We start from the raw sequence: 13,543 nt of genomic DNA, 5'->3' as shown, positions 1-13,543 counted from the left end.
AAGGGTGATTGCTAAGGTGCGGTCCTCTCACCAGCAGTGTCCCTAAGAACTTTTCAGAAAGGCAAGTCCTCCGGCCTCACTCCAACCCCACAGAGCCAGGAGCTTGGAACAGTCTCTCTCAACAGGCTGCTGAAGAAGGATGAGCACTCACATTCTAGAAGTTTTAAAGTAACTTGCAGCATCTCCCTGCATCTGTGAATGGAGATGGCTCGAATAAGCCACTAAAATCACATCCACTTGTGAAATCCATGGAGCCTAACAGTAAGCTAAAAGTCAGGAATGCGGCCTTGGTGTTCAAGAGATCACGCCCCAGCTCTGAAACAATTGCATTGCACAACACTCGTGTATGACAATCTGGTCTCTCTCCCCAGAAGTGATTTGGATCCAAAAGAGATTCCAGATGTAGTTTAACAAAATGCTTCTGTTAAATGATCTTATTAGGGATCTTTAGTGCATTTTATAAAAATGAGAATTAGGCGAAGACAGATGGCAATGATGTTGGTCTCAACAGTGTGATAGCCTGTCACGTTCATGAAACTTAAAATCCGTCCGTGTCTCACCGTCTTTTAAAGCAAGAACCCCAGAGTAAATTACGAATTGAGATGAAGTGTTCATTTTGATCTCTATTGTTGCTGGGAACAGGTTTTCTTACTAAATTAAACATGATTAAACATGTTCTTTTCTCTGCAAATCTGAAGGCATGGGCAAGAACTGTGCACAGCAGTGTTGAGAGTTTGTGAGAAAATTCTCTAAAAGATACATTGTACAGAGTTCTACTCTGATTCCTTTCTTTCTTTCTAGAAAAAAAAAGAGGAATCGGTGAAAATAAAACAAGTACTGCGAACTAACTAAAAAACATAACTTTAATTAAAATTTGATCTGTGTCTCAAAAGCTTTTCAAGTTGAGGACACACTGGTTAGGAGTGCTTAGCCCTCTTCCAAGGGACCCAGGTTTGCGCCTCAGCACCCACATCAGGCATCAAACAGCCACCTGCAGTGCAAGATCCAGGGGTATCCGCTACCTCTGGCTTCCATGAGCACTCACATGCATACACACCTAATCAAAAAGAAATAATATTCTTTTAAAATAGTGATCAAATCTCAGGGCTAGAGAGACAGCTCAGAGTTAAGAACACTGCCTGCTCTGCTCTTCCAGAGGATCCAGGATCAATTTCCGGCACCCATACGGAAGCTCAAAACCTATGTTATTCCAGGCCCAGGGGGTCCAACACCCTCTTCTGGCCACCTCAGGCACACAGACATGCACGAAGATAAAATATCCATGCATGTAAATGGTTGTATTGCATTGCATTTTCACTACCGAGTTCAATACTATCCATTAATCCTTTGTGTTTAATTTCATTGTATTTCAAACTCCCTTCAGAGGCCTCTGCCCTGTGATTCATCTACATAGATGGGCAGTCTGTGGTGGGTAGACCACCCACTCCTGTATATGAATGCTTAGTGGAACACAGCCACAAACCCATTCATTTACAGAAAATCCAGGGATGCTTTGTGCTAATATAATAGCAGAGAAGTGAAGGAGTTATGTTGCTGTAACAGAGAATTTAAACATTTACTATCTGTTCGCTAGTCCTGGTGTCTGCCACTAAAACAGTTTAACCTGATATTAATCGGTCAAACAACTTTGCTGATTAGTATGTTTTAGGAGGAGATGTTCAATTATTTTACTCATAGTAGTTTAAAATGCTCAAGTTTAGAAGATATTTAATGGCTGAGAAATTGGGGGCATCTCTGTCTGGCATCTGAACATGGGACTATTATCTACCGCAGTGACAGAGGCTGCCTCTTCGGATTCAGCTTCTAGACCACATCCGTGTTCCGTTCACCACCGGCCTTATCAATCTCAGATGCCTCACTGGCTCCGAGGCTGCCAGTAGCCACGTTTCCAGATACTTTAGCATGGTTTTCCTTATTTCAATCCTATTTTACTCATGTATGTCCTATACTCTCTAGATTAAAAATGGCTGCCATTCGTTTCCCCCATATTTAGAGGAGTGTAGTTGATAACAAGGTAGAAGCAGCCCGTGTCCATCAACAGATGAACTGATAAAATACGGTATATGATAAACTATAACCTATGCACCTTGAAAAAGAAAGGCCATCCCGCCACGCCCTTCAATAAGAGTAACACTTGAAGCCATAATGCTAATGGAAAACACTAGACACAGGAAGACAAGTACTATGTGAAGCTGCTACATGCAATAGCTAATGTGGTCAAGAAAAGGAACTGGGGTTTATTAACAGTATAGAGTTTCCACTTAGCTAAGTGTTCTGGAGATGGTTGTAGTGCTAGTTGATATAACCAATGACACTGAACCATATTCTGAAAAAGAGCTAAGACGGCATCATTATACCTATGTTAGTACAACAACAACAAAAAATAAATAAAAGGGTAATTGAGTTGATCCATGTCCTGAAGTGCAGACAGGAGCAGCCCACTGGCCATGGTTGCCTCCTTGGCTATTTACAGATTTTCTTCAGGGCAAATGATGTAAATGTTGGTACAATAATGGGGAAGACAGATATGAAAATAAATGTTACAGGGTCAGTAAGCACTGTGTGCTTCAATTATTGGCTGTATAGACTAGTGAAATAAATGGCAAAAACACATTCTGGGGTGTGGATGGAAAGATGGTACCTCCTGAATGGCATTGTGGCTTTTGCTGCATGACTGACAAGCCTCTGACAACAAAATCAATTGCTCAGAAATGCACTCAAGCAAACAAAAATTCAACATGAATGGTACTCCACAACAGTATGTACCTTATTCTACCACTAGAAGGGAGACTCAAAAGGGGTCCCACCTTCAACACCTTCTCAGTAGAGTCAATGAAGACCAGCTCCAGCACACACAATACAAGATGCTGTATGGAATTACACTTTTACTGCTAACCCTGAAAACCTTTGTTCCTCCTCCCATTGTAAGATGAAGTTTCATTTCCCATTGGGTCTGGACACCGGTGGTTTGCATCACGTGCAGAACGTACTGGAAGTTGTATTTGAGAATTACAAGGCCAGGCCAGAGCAAAGCCCAAGGCTTTTACCCAGGTGTCCTGAAACGTTCCTTTTTAAGGTCTGAGGTTCCTAGGTTCCTAAGGTCCTAGGTTCCTCAGAGGCCACACAGCGACATCAGAGGTCACAGTAAGATCTCCAGCCATCCTTGACAAGTGTGGCATGGAAGAAAACTGTTCTGACCCTCTATGTCAGCTGCTCTACTAGACAGATACCTCTAAGTGACTTCTGCCTACAGCATGAGATGATCTCTTCTCTAATCCTTGCCTCCAATATCATGCAAGATGGGAGCTACTTTAAGCCACTGGGTTTTGCGTGAAGGTTTTACACACCCTTGGAAGGTGCTGGTACCTATATAATATATACAGTATTTGAGTTTGCTATTCAGTGTAGCCTAACCTTGAGCAGAATTTAGTCACTTTTTTGTTTGTCATTTCAAACTCTTTACTGCTCTACATCTGCAGGGAGCTTGGGTGGCCTGTTCTGTAAACTAGATTTCCACAGATCAAAACTGTCCTTGAGGGGCTGGGAAGCCAGGTGTTTGCTACTCAACTATGAAAAGCCAAATTCAGATTCCCTAGCAGCCACTTAAAAAGCCAGCCGTGGTGGTATATACCTCGAATCCCAGCTCTGGGGAAGTGGAGTTAGTAAGAGCCCTGGAACTCACTGGCAAGCCAGTCTAGCCAAACTGATGAGCTCCATGTTCACTGAGAGATCCTGCCTCAAAAGTAAAGCAGAGAGCAATTGAGAAAGAAAAAAGACATGCAACATTAACCTCTGATCTACACATGTATATGGACACACACGCACACACTTGCACACACCTATATGTACACACACATATATGTACACCCCATGCTAAGATCTTTTTCGAATGGGTCAGTGTTACAAATTATAAACACAAGGCATAAAAAGAAAGATGTTATCAAATTGGGTCTTTCTTTGTCATTTACCCTTCGACTTCACCAGGTCATTAACCCAGGATGACCTTCGGAAGCCTGGGTACCCAGTTCTGGCCCTTCCCTTACAGGATTCCAGAGACATCCCTCCTGCACGTAGCCTTCACACTGACATTTGATAGCTAGCCAGGGAAACACAGAACTCCCAAAGTATAATAAGTATAATATGGTCTTTGCTGCTGAGTCAGAAGGTTGTTGTGAGAGTCACTGGTCCTCCAATAAACTGTAAACTCCGAAGACAGAACAAGGAACTGACTGTTTCCATACTGTTGTTGAAGTTGCATGTTAGCAAAAAAAAAAAAATTCTTAAGATTTTTCATATAAGACTTTGGCTTAAAAGTATGGCACTTGCCTTTGGACATGGTCTTAATAAGTTTACAATTTTGTTAAACAGAAGTTTATAACTCTAAATAAAATGTACCTTTTTTTTGCTGGGTTCAGTGGTACATACCTGTGATCCCAGCACTCGGGGAGGCAGAGGCAGGTGGATCTCTGTGAGTTTGAGGCCAGCCTGGTCTACGAAGCAAGCCCAGGACAGCCATGGCTACACAGAGAAACCCTGTATCAAGAAACACAAAGGTATCTTGTTTTGGTAGATATTTCTTGTCCAGTATAATTTTAAATGATTAAACCTTGGTACATGTAATATTGTGTTGAATGATGATTCTTGCTTTTGAGATAAATAGTTTTGTAGAGTTTTGAATGTTCAGGAGTTATTGACAACTGATGGCTGCTGAGAGAGAATAGGGTTTCTTTAAGGGTGTAACCCCTGGTAGGTCAACAACGGGAAGGCCAGATGTCCAAGAGTATATGGGCAGCATAAATTTGAATTGATAGATTTAGAAAAAGGAAGAAGAAAAAAGAAAAGGAAGAAGAGGAAGAGAAAAAGAAGAAGAGGAAGAGAAAAAGAAAAAGAAGAACAACAAGAAGAAGCCACAAACTTACTTGGGTGGATCTGGGAAGAGTTGGGGAAAAGAGGGTGAATATAGTCCGAAATACACTGTATAAAATTCTCAGAAAAAAAATTAAGTTGCTAAAAATGAGATGAAATAAAATTGCTTTTAAAAATGCAATAAAATTGAGGTTAGAGAGATGGCATAGCAGTTAAGAGCACTCGCTGCTCTTCCAGAAACTCAAGTTTGATTCTCAGAACCCACTACAGGGAAGCTTACGACCACCTGTAACTGCAGCTCTGAGGGATCCGATGTATCCTCAACTGGCACCAATACCACCCATCCACATGTGGCATACAGTCATACACAGACACACACACACAGATACACACAGATACACACAGATACACGAACACACACACACACATCTTTAAAAATAAATAAGTGAAAGATAAAGGAGCTTGCTGCCAAGCCTGGTGGCCCAAGTTCAAGTTCAATTCCTAAGACTCAAATATTAAAAAAACAGTTTGATCACTGCAAACTGCCCTTTGACCTCCATCTGTGTGCTGTGCCACACATGTGCTCCCCATATCCCAAATAAACAAATAAAATGCAATAACCGTGAGAAATTGGGAAATGCCCGATGAAATATTGCTTATTTTAGTACTGCAGGCCTGAAATGATGATTTCAGGTACAGCTGAGTTTCCACTGTATTGCAGCAAGAGCATGAGCCACGGTTTATGGGCCCAAGGAGATGTGTTAGAAGAGTGTTGGAATCTATTTTAGTTTTACAGCTTCAGCCCAGTTACTGTTTCCTCAGAAATCCTCGCAGTTACTCCACATCTTTGTCTCTTGCTGCAGCAGCTTTAGTCTAAAATCTGTCCTGATCAAGTGTGTGTGTGTGTGTGTGTGTGTGTGTGTGTGTGTGCAGCTCCAGCTTCCCCATGCTCCTACATGAATACATGGTGACTAGGAACCAAAATGGTGGTGGCTTCTCTGTCCTGCTCTCTCTTCTTCCTTTTCTCCTCCCTTCTCCCTTTCCTTCCTTCCTTCCCTCTTCTTCCCATCTCCTAGATCTCAATATAGAACCAACTTGGGGCTGAGAAAATGATCTAGCAAGTGAAGTGCTTGCAATGCAAACATGAGGATATGACTCCCATCCCCAGAATCCGTGCAAAGAATGCCTGGTATGGTGGCGCTGCTGGCAGTTTCAGTGCTGGGGAGGAGGGAAAGGGAGATTTCCCAGGCTCACTTGGAGCCCACCTAACTAAGTTGGTGAGCTCCAGGCTATTGAGTTTTGAGACTCCATCTCAAAACACAAGATGGACAATACCTGAGGAGCAATGCCTGAGATTGACCTCTGGCCTCCAGACACAGGTGCACAAATTTGCATATGCTCCCTGCCCCCAACATATACATGCACCTACAGAAACACATACACATATTCATATGAAAATGAGAAGAAAACAACTTTATTTGTGGAGTTGAAATGAGTTTTTCCTGACTATTGAACAATTAAAAAGAAGTATATATCCATCAAAAATAAAATGTATTAACCTAATATTTCTTAAGAACCCCTACAGACTATATTTCATAAAGCTTTGAGAAGAAATGTTTTATCTGGTCACATATCTCATGGCACTTGTAATTATATTTTGAAGAAAGGGAAGAAATATGAAGCAATGCACAAAGATATAGGAGGGACAGTATATAAAGAATTCAAGAAGTTAAATACCAACAAACCAAATAATCCAATTTAAAAATGGGGGACAGAGATAAACAGAGAATTCTCAGCAAAGGAATATAGAATGTCAGAGAAACACTTAAAGAAATGTTCAACATCCTTAGCTCTCATGGAAATGCAAATCAAAACGACCCTGAGATTCCACCTCACACCCATTCAAATGGCTAAGATCAAAAACTCAGGGGATGACACATGCTGGAGAGGTTGTGGAGAAAGGGGAACCCTCCTCCATTGCTGGTGAGATTGTAACCTTGTACAACCACTTCAGAAGTCAAGCAGGCTCTTTCTCAGAAAATTAGGTATAGTGCTATGTCAAGATCCAGCCATACCATTCCTGGGCATATATCTGAAGGATGCTCAACCATACAACAAGAACATTTGCTCAGCTATGTCCATAGCAACTTTATTCATAATAACTAGAATCTAGAAACAACCAAGATGTTCCTCAACTGAAGAATGGATACAGAAATTGTGGTACATTTACACAATGGAATAGTACTCAGCAATTAAAAACAAGGAAACCATGAAATTTGCAGGCAAATGGATGGAACTAGAAAAGATCATCCTGAGTAATGTAACCCAGAAGCAGAAAGACACATATGAAATATACTCACTTATAAGTGGATATTAGCCATATAACATAGGATAAACATACTAAAATCTGTAGTCCTAAAGAAGCTAAACAACAAGGAGGACCCTCAGGAAGAGGCTGAAACCTCACTCAGATGGGCAAACAGGATAGACGTTGGAAGTAGGAGAAGACAAGGAGTCTTCCACAGAGGGTCCTCTGAAAGACTCTACCCATCAGGGTATCAGAGGAGCTACTGAGACTCATAGCCAAACTTAGGGCAGAGTGCAGAAAACCTTATGGAAGAGGAGGGAGATATAAAGACCTAGAGGGGACAGGAGCTCCAAAAGAAGACCAACAGAACAAAAAAACCTGGCACAGTATGGCCTGCAGACACCAATCCTCCAAGTACCATGCATGGAAAGGACCTAGACCCATGCTCAGAGGAAACACATATACTACTCAGCTTCCAAGTGGGTTCCCTAGTAAGGCAAGGAAGGGCTGTCACTGACAGGAACTCAGTGGCTGGCTCTTTGATCACCTCCTCCTGGAGGGGGTGTGCAGCCTTGCCAGGCCACAGAGGAAGATAATGAAGCCAGCCTTGATGAAACCTGATAAGCTAGGGTCAGATGGAAGGGGAGGAGGTTCTCCCCTCAATGGACTAAGGAAGGGGCACAGGGGCAGAAGAAGGAGGGTGGATGGGATTGGGAGTAGAGAAGGGAGGGCGCTACAGCTGGGATACAAAGTGAATAGATAATAGATAGGTAGATGGATAGATAGATAGATAGATAGATAGATAGATAGATAGATAGATAGATAGATGAAGGAGATATACATGTATTCTGAGAGCGGCAGGTAAAGAGGTAGACACACACTAACAAACATGAGGAGATGCCATAAGGACCATTTCTGCCAGACCTTCCAGAGCTCAGGAGTAAAATAAATGGCTATGGGTGGCTGGGTTCAGTGTTCAAATGCCACACACAAACAAAACAGGAATAAAACAACAGGTGAAGGATAATTCAGTGAGGTCTGCAAAGCGTTAAAAGAAGGCATTTTGTTTTTTAAAACAGATTCTGAAATTGTATATGGTGGAAGAATATGAAGAGAATGCTCTAGACTGAGAATATAGTGCAGTGATAAGAGTGTTTCTACAGCATGAGTGAAATCCTGGGTTCAGTCACCAATAAAAAAAAAAGAAGGAAGGAAGGAAAAAAGAAAGAAAAAGCAAGGAAAGAATGAATGAAAGAGAAAGAAGGAAGAAGGAAGGAAGGAAGGAAGGAAGGAAGGAAGGAAGGAAGGAAGGAAGGAAGGAAGGAAAGAAGGAAGGAAGCACAAAAGCCATGGCCATCAGGGGTGGTGACTACAGCAGATTCATTAAGGAGGACACAGTGAGAAAAGTATTGGGGAAGTAGGTGACAAGTGGGAAAATTAGTCAGAACCTGACACCAGAAAGCAAACACAGTTTTGCATGGCAGAACTGTATTTGTCATCCAAAGAAGACTATAAAAGAGTTGCCTCAAACTTTCCCAACATGGTTCTTAAAAATTCAATATGGTCTCCATATTTATATAGAAATAATTATTTTATTTGAAGATGTAAACTGAAAAACACAAAGCAAAAAAGAAATCTTCCCATGACATAATGTAATTTCTTCATTATTTTTTCTTTCAAAACCAGCCCAGATGGTAAAGTAGTTTGAGGCAGGGTGTGTCTTAATTAGCTGCCGGAGGGACCAGAGGTTTGGGTGTGACTCATGGGAGTCACTTCAAACCACCCAGAGGATGTCCTGAATTACCCAAGTTGCCATCTGGAACTGTTGCTGTGGAATGTTTGGGACATCAGTTGCCAGAGCTCAGTTTGGGCCCTCTTCCTAGAAGATTATTAACCCTTTAGTGCTTGGTTCTGAACTAACCTTTTCTTTCTCTCTTTCTTTCTTTCTCTCTCTTTCTTTCTCTCTCTCTCTTTCTTTCTCTCTCTCTTTCCTCCTCTCCCTTCTTTCTTTCTAAAGGTTTACTTAGTAATTTTTATTTTATGTGTGTGTTTGCCTACAATTATGATTGCAATTCATATGCATGTCTAGTGGCCACAGATGCCAGAAGAGGACATCAGAATCTCTTGGAACTAGAACTGTAGAGTGCTATGAGCTGCCATGTGCACGCTAGGAACTAGGAACGGAACTCAGGTTCTCTGGGAAACAGCCAGTGCTCTTAACCATTGTGCCATCTCTGAAGTCTCCTCATTGGGAGAATACAAGAAACCAGGGAGCAGCTCAAGAAACCAGCTAGCCTCTCTCCTTTGTATAGAAGAGAAGGTTGGAATGGAGGAGGTGGCTGGATGCTACCATCCAGAGTAAAGGTCTATTGATCTTTACTCACCCTCAAGACCTCTTGAAAAGCTGTGGTGTGTGTGTGTGTGTGTTGAAGTGTCTCTGGATGCTCTATTCACCACCTGGGGGGGTCATTCCTCCCCCATGTGCAGACGGAACATGACACCAGCCCCAATGCACCCATTTACAGTCATACAATCTAGACAGCAACAGCTCCTCACCACATCAGCATCCACGAGAGACCGATGGTCAGCACCCATCACCAGCTATCCTGACTACAATTTATGTGGAGTTGTATGAGGCCATTTTCATATGAAAATGCACTGTGAACACACTTCCCTCTGGGCCCTACTGCCCTCCTCTTTGCCTGCTTCCCTTCAGTCCCCTTTATTCCTCTCGCCAGGTTTGCTTTTACTTTCTTGTCATCTACACATAAATGACTGTATGTATTGTTAAGGTCTAGAACCCACAGGGGAGAAAAAGCATGCAATCTTTGTCTTCACGAGACTGACGTAATTCACGTAATATGATTCTCTCCACTGGCATCCATTTCTTACAGATGACATAAGCCTGATGCTCTGGCATTTGAGGCCGTGTTCCTGGAGAGACTCCCTCATTGCAGAGACAGTGGAGACTATGTAGCTAGTACACCTTTAATACGCAAATCAAGTTATCTAAGACACACACTGCTGACCACTTCCATCAAACTCTCACACAGAAAACTAACGCTCTCTTTGCCCCCAACCACCCCAAGGCCAGATACTGAGCAACAAAGAACAGCTGTTACAGCCCAGAGCCTGCCAAGATGACTCCAAGTATCCAATCCTAAGCTTACGGGGCACATCCGCCCACTCACTGATTCCTTCCCATGAAAATTTGAATACATGCTCTGGGCTGGGCTGTGCCATCTACCCCACCCACTCCTTAGTGACTGACCCTGGTGCTTCTGTGTGTGGCTTTGTATGCAGAGCACAACTCCTGTTACCAGGGATGAGTGAATGTACTTCCTCCTTCGTGTCAATCATTTCAGTGTCTGTATATTGTACCACATTGCAACAAAATTATTATTGGCACAAACTTCGCAATACCTTCTACCAAAGGGCTACCAAGAAGGATTCCTGCTGTCAGAGAGTAAATGACATGAGTAAATTGCTTTAATAGAGCTAGCTAGTGTCTCTTAAGCATGGTGGAAACTCAGATACAAAGATACCCCTGATATTCAAAATGCAATCTTTCTCTCTCTCTCTCTCTCTCTCTCTCTCTCTCTCATGTGTTTCGAGGACTTCTATAAAAAGAGAAATATAATTAGTTTTAAACATAACCAAGCATATCTCTGTGGTCCTGAGAGTAGCGGGAGAATGCTAGCTGTTGGTGCTCAGTTTCTGTTCATTAATTAAAACCTGGAACATTCTGAGCTGCCTACTTTCTAATCATTAATTATAATTTGGAACATATTCAGAACTACAGTTGGTGAGGGAGACTCCAGGCACAGGCAGAGAGGCCAGACCATGCAATCTCACATAAATAAATACAGAAGCTATATTTAGAGTTTTATCCTCTAGGTATAAAGCAGTTGAAAACATGGCATATGCATTACTTCTGGAAAGACCCTTCATGGCTAGAGCTCATGTTAAAAGCATGTGAAAATGAGAGTCGGAAATTTTTAGAGGTCTCTAAGAAAATGTAAGAGATCATATGAAACAGTGCAGGTGAGGAGGTCATGAAAATCTTCGTAACTGCTGGACACAGTAGCACACACCAGCAATCCTCTCTGCATCTGGGAAACAGAGGCAGGACGATCTGGAGTCAGTGGACAGTCTTGGCTGCATAGAGTTTGAGGCCAGCCAGCCTGCTATACGTGAGACCCCTTCTTTTTTTTTTTTTTCAATGCAGTTTATTCAGGAACATTGAACAATCCTCGGACCCCGGGGAAAGCCAGCCCACAGCTTAAATAGCCTCTGGGTAGCCAACCCAGGCGTGCCACGGGGGCAATGCAGATAGGTCCACATACATGGAAGCAAGCCAGATCCTCGGCCTTAGCCAAATGTGGAGTTGTTCGTGACAGAGAGCACTCACCATCGGGAAGGTGGAAGGCGGAAACCAGCTCCCCTTCTTAAAAAATAAAAAAATCAGAGGCTATAAAAGAAATGATAAACATAGGAACCCAGAACATTTACATGGCAGCAACACCAAAAACTAAACAGTAAACCAATGGCATGCTTCTGAGGGAGTCTTCCAACTCAGAAAACAGATGACTCCGGCAGCGTGAGGTTCCCCAAAAGGTTCACAAGTCAGGGGATTTAAACTAATAGTATGAAGAAGGGCAGGGACTCAAAAAAAGCATTTCAGAGATTAGCTATTCCAGATGGCCCGCAACTTATTTTCAGATTTCAAAACTTGTTCACAGTCAGGGAATGTGTTCACAGCCTCTATTGTGTACGAAGAGGCCACCTGACTCTCATCCCACAGTGCTTCAATCCACAAATGCTGTTCACTTTGAAAGAAAGCCTTTATCTCCTTAGTAAAGATGTTATTAAAAAAACACAGATTCACAAGCTGTATTTAGATGTTTTGATTCTCAGCGCAGGTACCTGAAGCTCCATACATTGTTTTTGAGAGGCTGGGGGCTACTCAGGAGTACACAGGGAAAGGCCAGAGGGGGCCCTCAGGAGTCCTGCTCTGTCATTCCCCCTCTCATTCCATCGAGGAGGTGTCTCTCACCGAACTGGGGGTCGGACTGATAGCCACCAAGCTCCAGTGATCCTCTCGTCATGACCCCACATGGCACTGGGGAAACAGGCCTACAAGCAGCCACATGAGGCTTTTCACGTGGATGCTGGGGATTCTAAGGCAGGTCCCTGTGTTTGTGAAGCGAGCACTCCTGCCCACTGAGCCATCTCTCTAGCTCCTCTTTGAAGAAAGAGTTATCCCTTTTGAGAAAACTTCCAAAGGAATCAGCTACACCGTTTCATGCTAGATTCTTCCCTAAGGAGCAACAGGAGCTCTGGGCTGGGGACTAGATCCTGGTTTAAAGGAAGCAAAAGAGGGGAGGGATCAAAAGTGGTATTCAGGGATATACATACCAGCCTTTGCAACAGCCTGGGTTGCCTGGGGACCCTGAGTGCCACCTGCAAAGAGAGAAGAGATAGGAAACACAGCTGAGAGGTATTCATAAATGAGTCATGTGAAGGCGTGAAAACCCATTCAAATTCAACACTAATTCTATCTGCTTGAAAAGTAGTTCTGCCTTGTTTTATTTTCATCAGTGTTTTTCTAGGCTGGAGTATCTATCAAACTAGCTATGCTTGACTCAGAACCCATGAGGTCAAACTACCTCATCATCTGGTTGTGCCTGTATCTGTAAAAGGGGTGTGGATGAAGTGACAAGACCAAAGATATCCATGGAATGCTTGAATTCTGCTTCCCTCAGTCTTTGGCTTGCCGTTAAATTCCTTGCTATAGTGTCCACTAAATCTCTGTAATACAGGCACTTGGACTTCTTCTGGCGAGTTCCCATTCAACACAAAACTCTGGGAAACTCAGATGCGACAGTAAAGTTATCTTGAATTGTAAACGTTTTTTTTTCTGGGAGGTTACTTCTATTTTCTCATAGGCAAGGGATGGGTACAGAAAAATAATAAAACATTTCACAGTAGCTGGAGAGATGTCTCAACAGTAAAGAGCTCTTCAGAGGACCCAAGTTTCATTCCCAGCACCCTCATGGTGGCTCACAACAGTCTGTAACTTCTCAGAGATCCAGTACACTCGCTGGCCTCCACAGGCACCAGGCGTGCCAGCGGTATACACACATACAGACACGCAAAGCATCCTTACTCATAAAAAATAAGTAAAACAAATAAATAAATAAATTTAAAAAATTAAAATCACAGTAATAAGAAGCCAGCCCCTCCAGGGACTGATTTAAAAGTTCTAGCTGACCTTTGATTATCACACACAACAAATCTCGCTTAATAACAGAAACATAACGATCACAGATATGGAGCAACACATTT

The 13,543-nt window shown here is 42.6% G+C and overlaps 1 protein-coding gene across 1 annotated transcript in view; it reads right to left on the bottom strand.

Annotated features, from left to right (window-relative positions):
- Itih5 (inter-alpha-trypsin inhibitor heavy chain 5) overlaps positions 1–13,543 on the bottom strand; it is a 95,422-nt gene that overhangs the window by 70,139 nt on the left and 11,740 nt on the right. The window contains exon 2 of the mRNA XM_021631834.2: positions 12,614–12,658. Within this exon, the coding sequence (XP_021487509.1) occupies positions 12,614–12,658 (45 nt within the window). The remainder of the gene's footprint in view (positions 1–12,613; positions 12,659–13,543) is intronic.

This window comes from Meriones unguiculatus, chromosome 19 (assembly GCF_030254825.1).
Source record: "Meriones unguiculatus strain TT.TT164.6M chromosome 19, Bangor_MerUng_6.1, whole genome shotgun sequence".
Classification (NCBI taxonomy): Eukaryota; Metazoa; Chordata; class Mammalia; order Rodentia; family Muridae; genus Meriones; species Meriones unguiculatus.
This window is presented reverse-complemented; position numbering and strand designations above follow the sequence as displayed.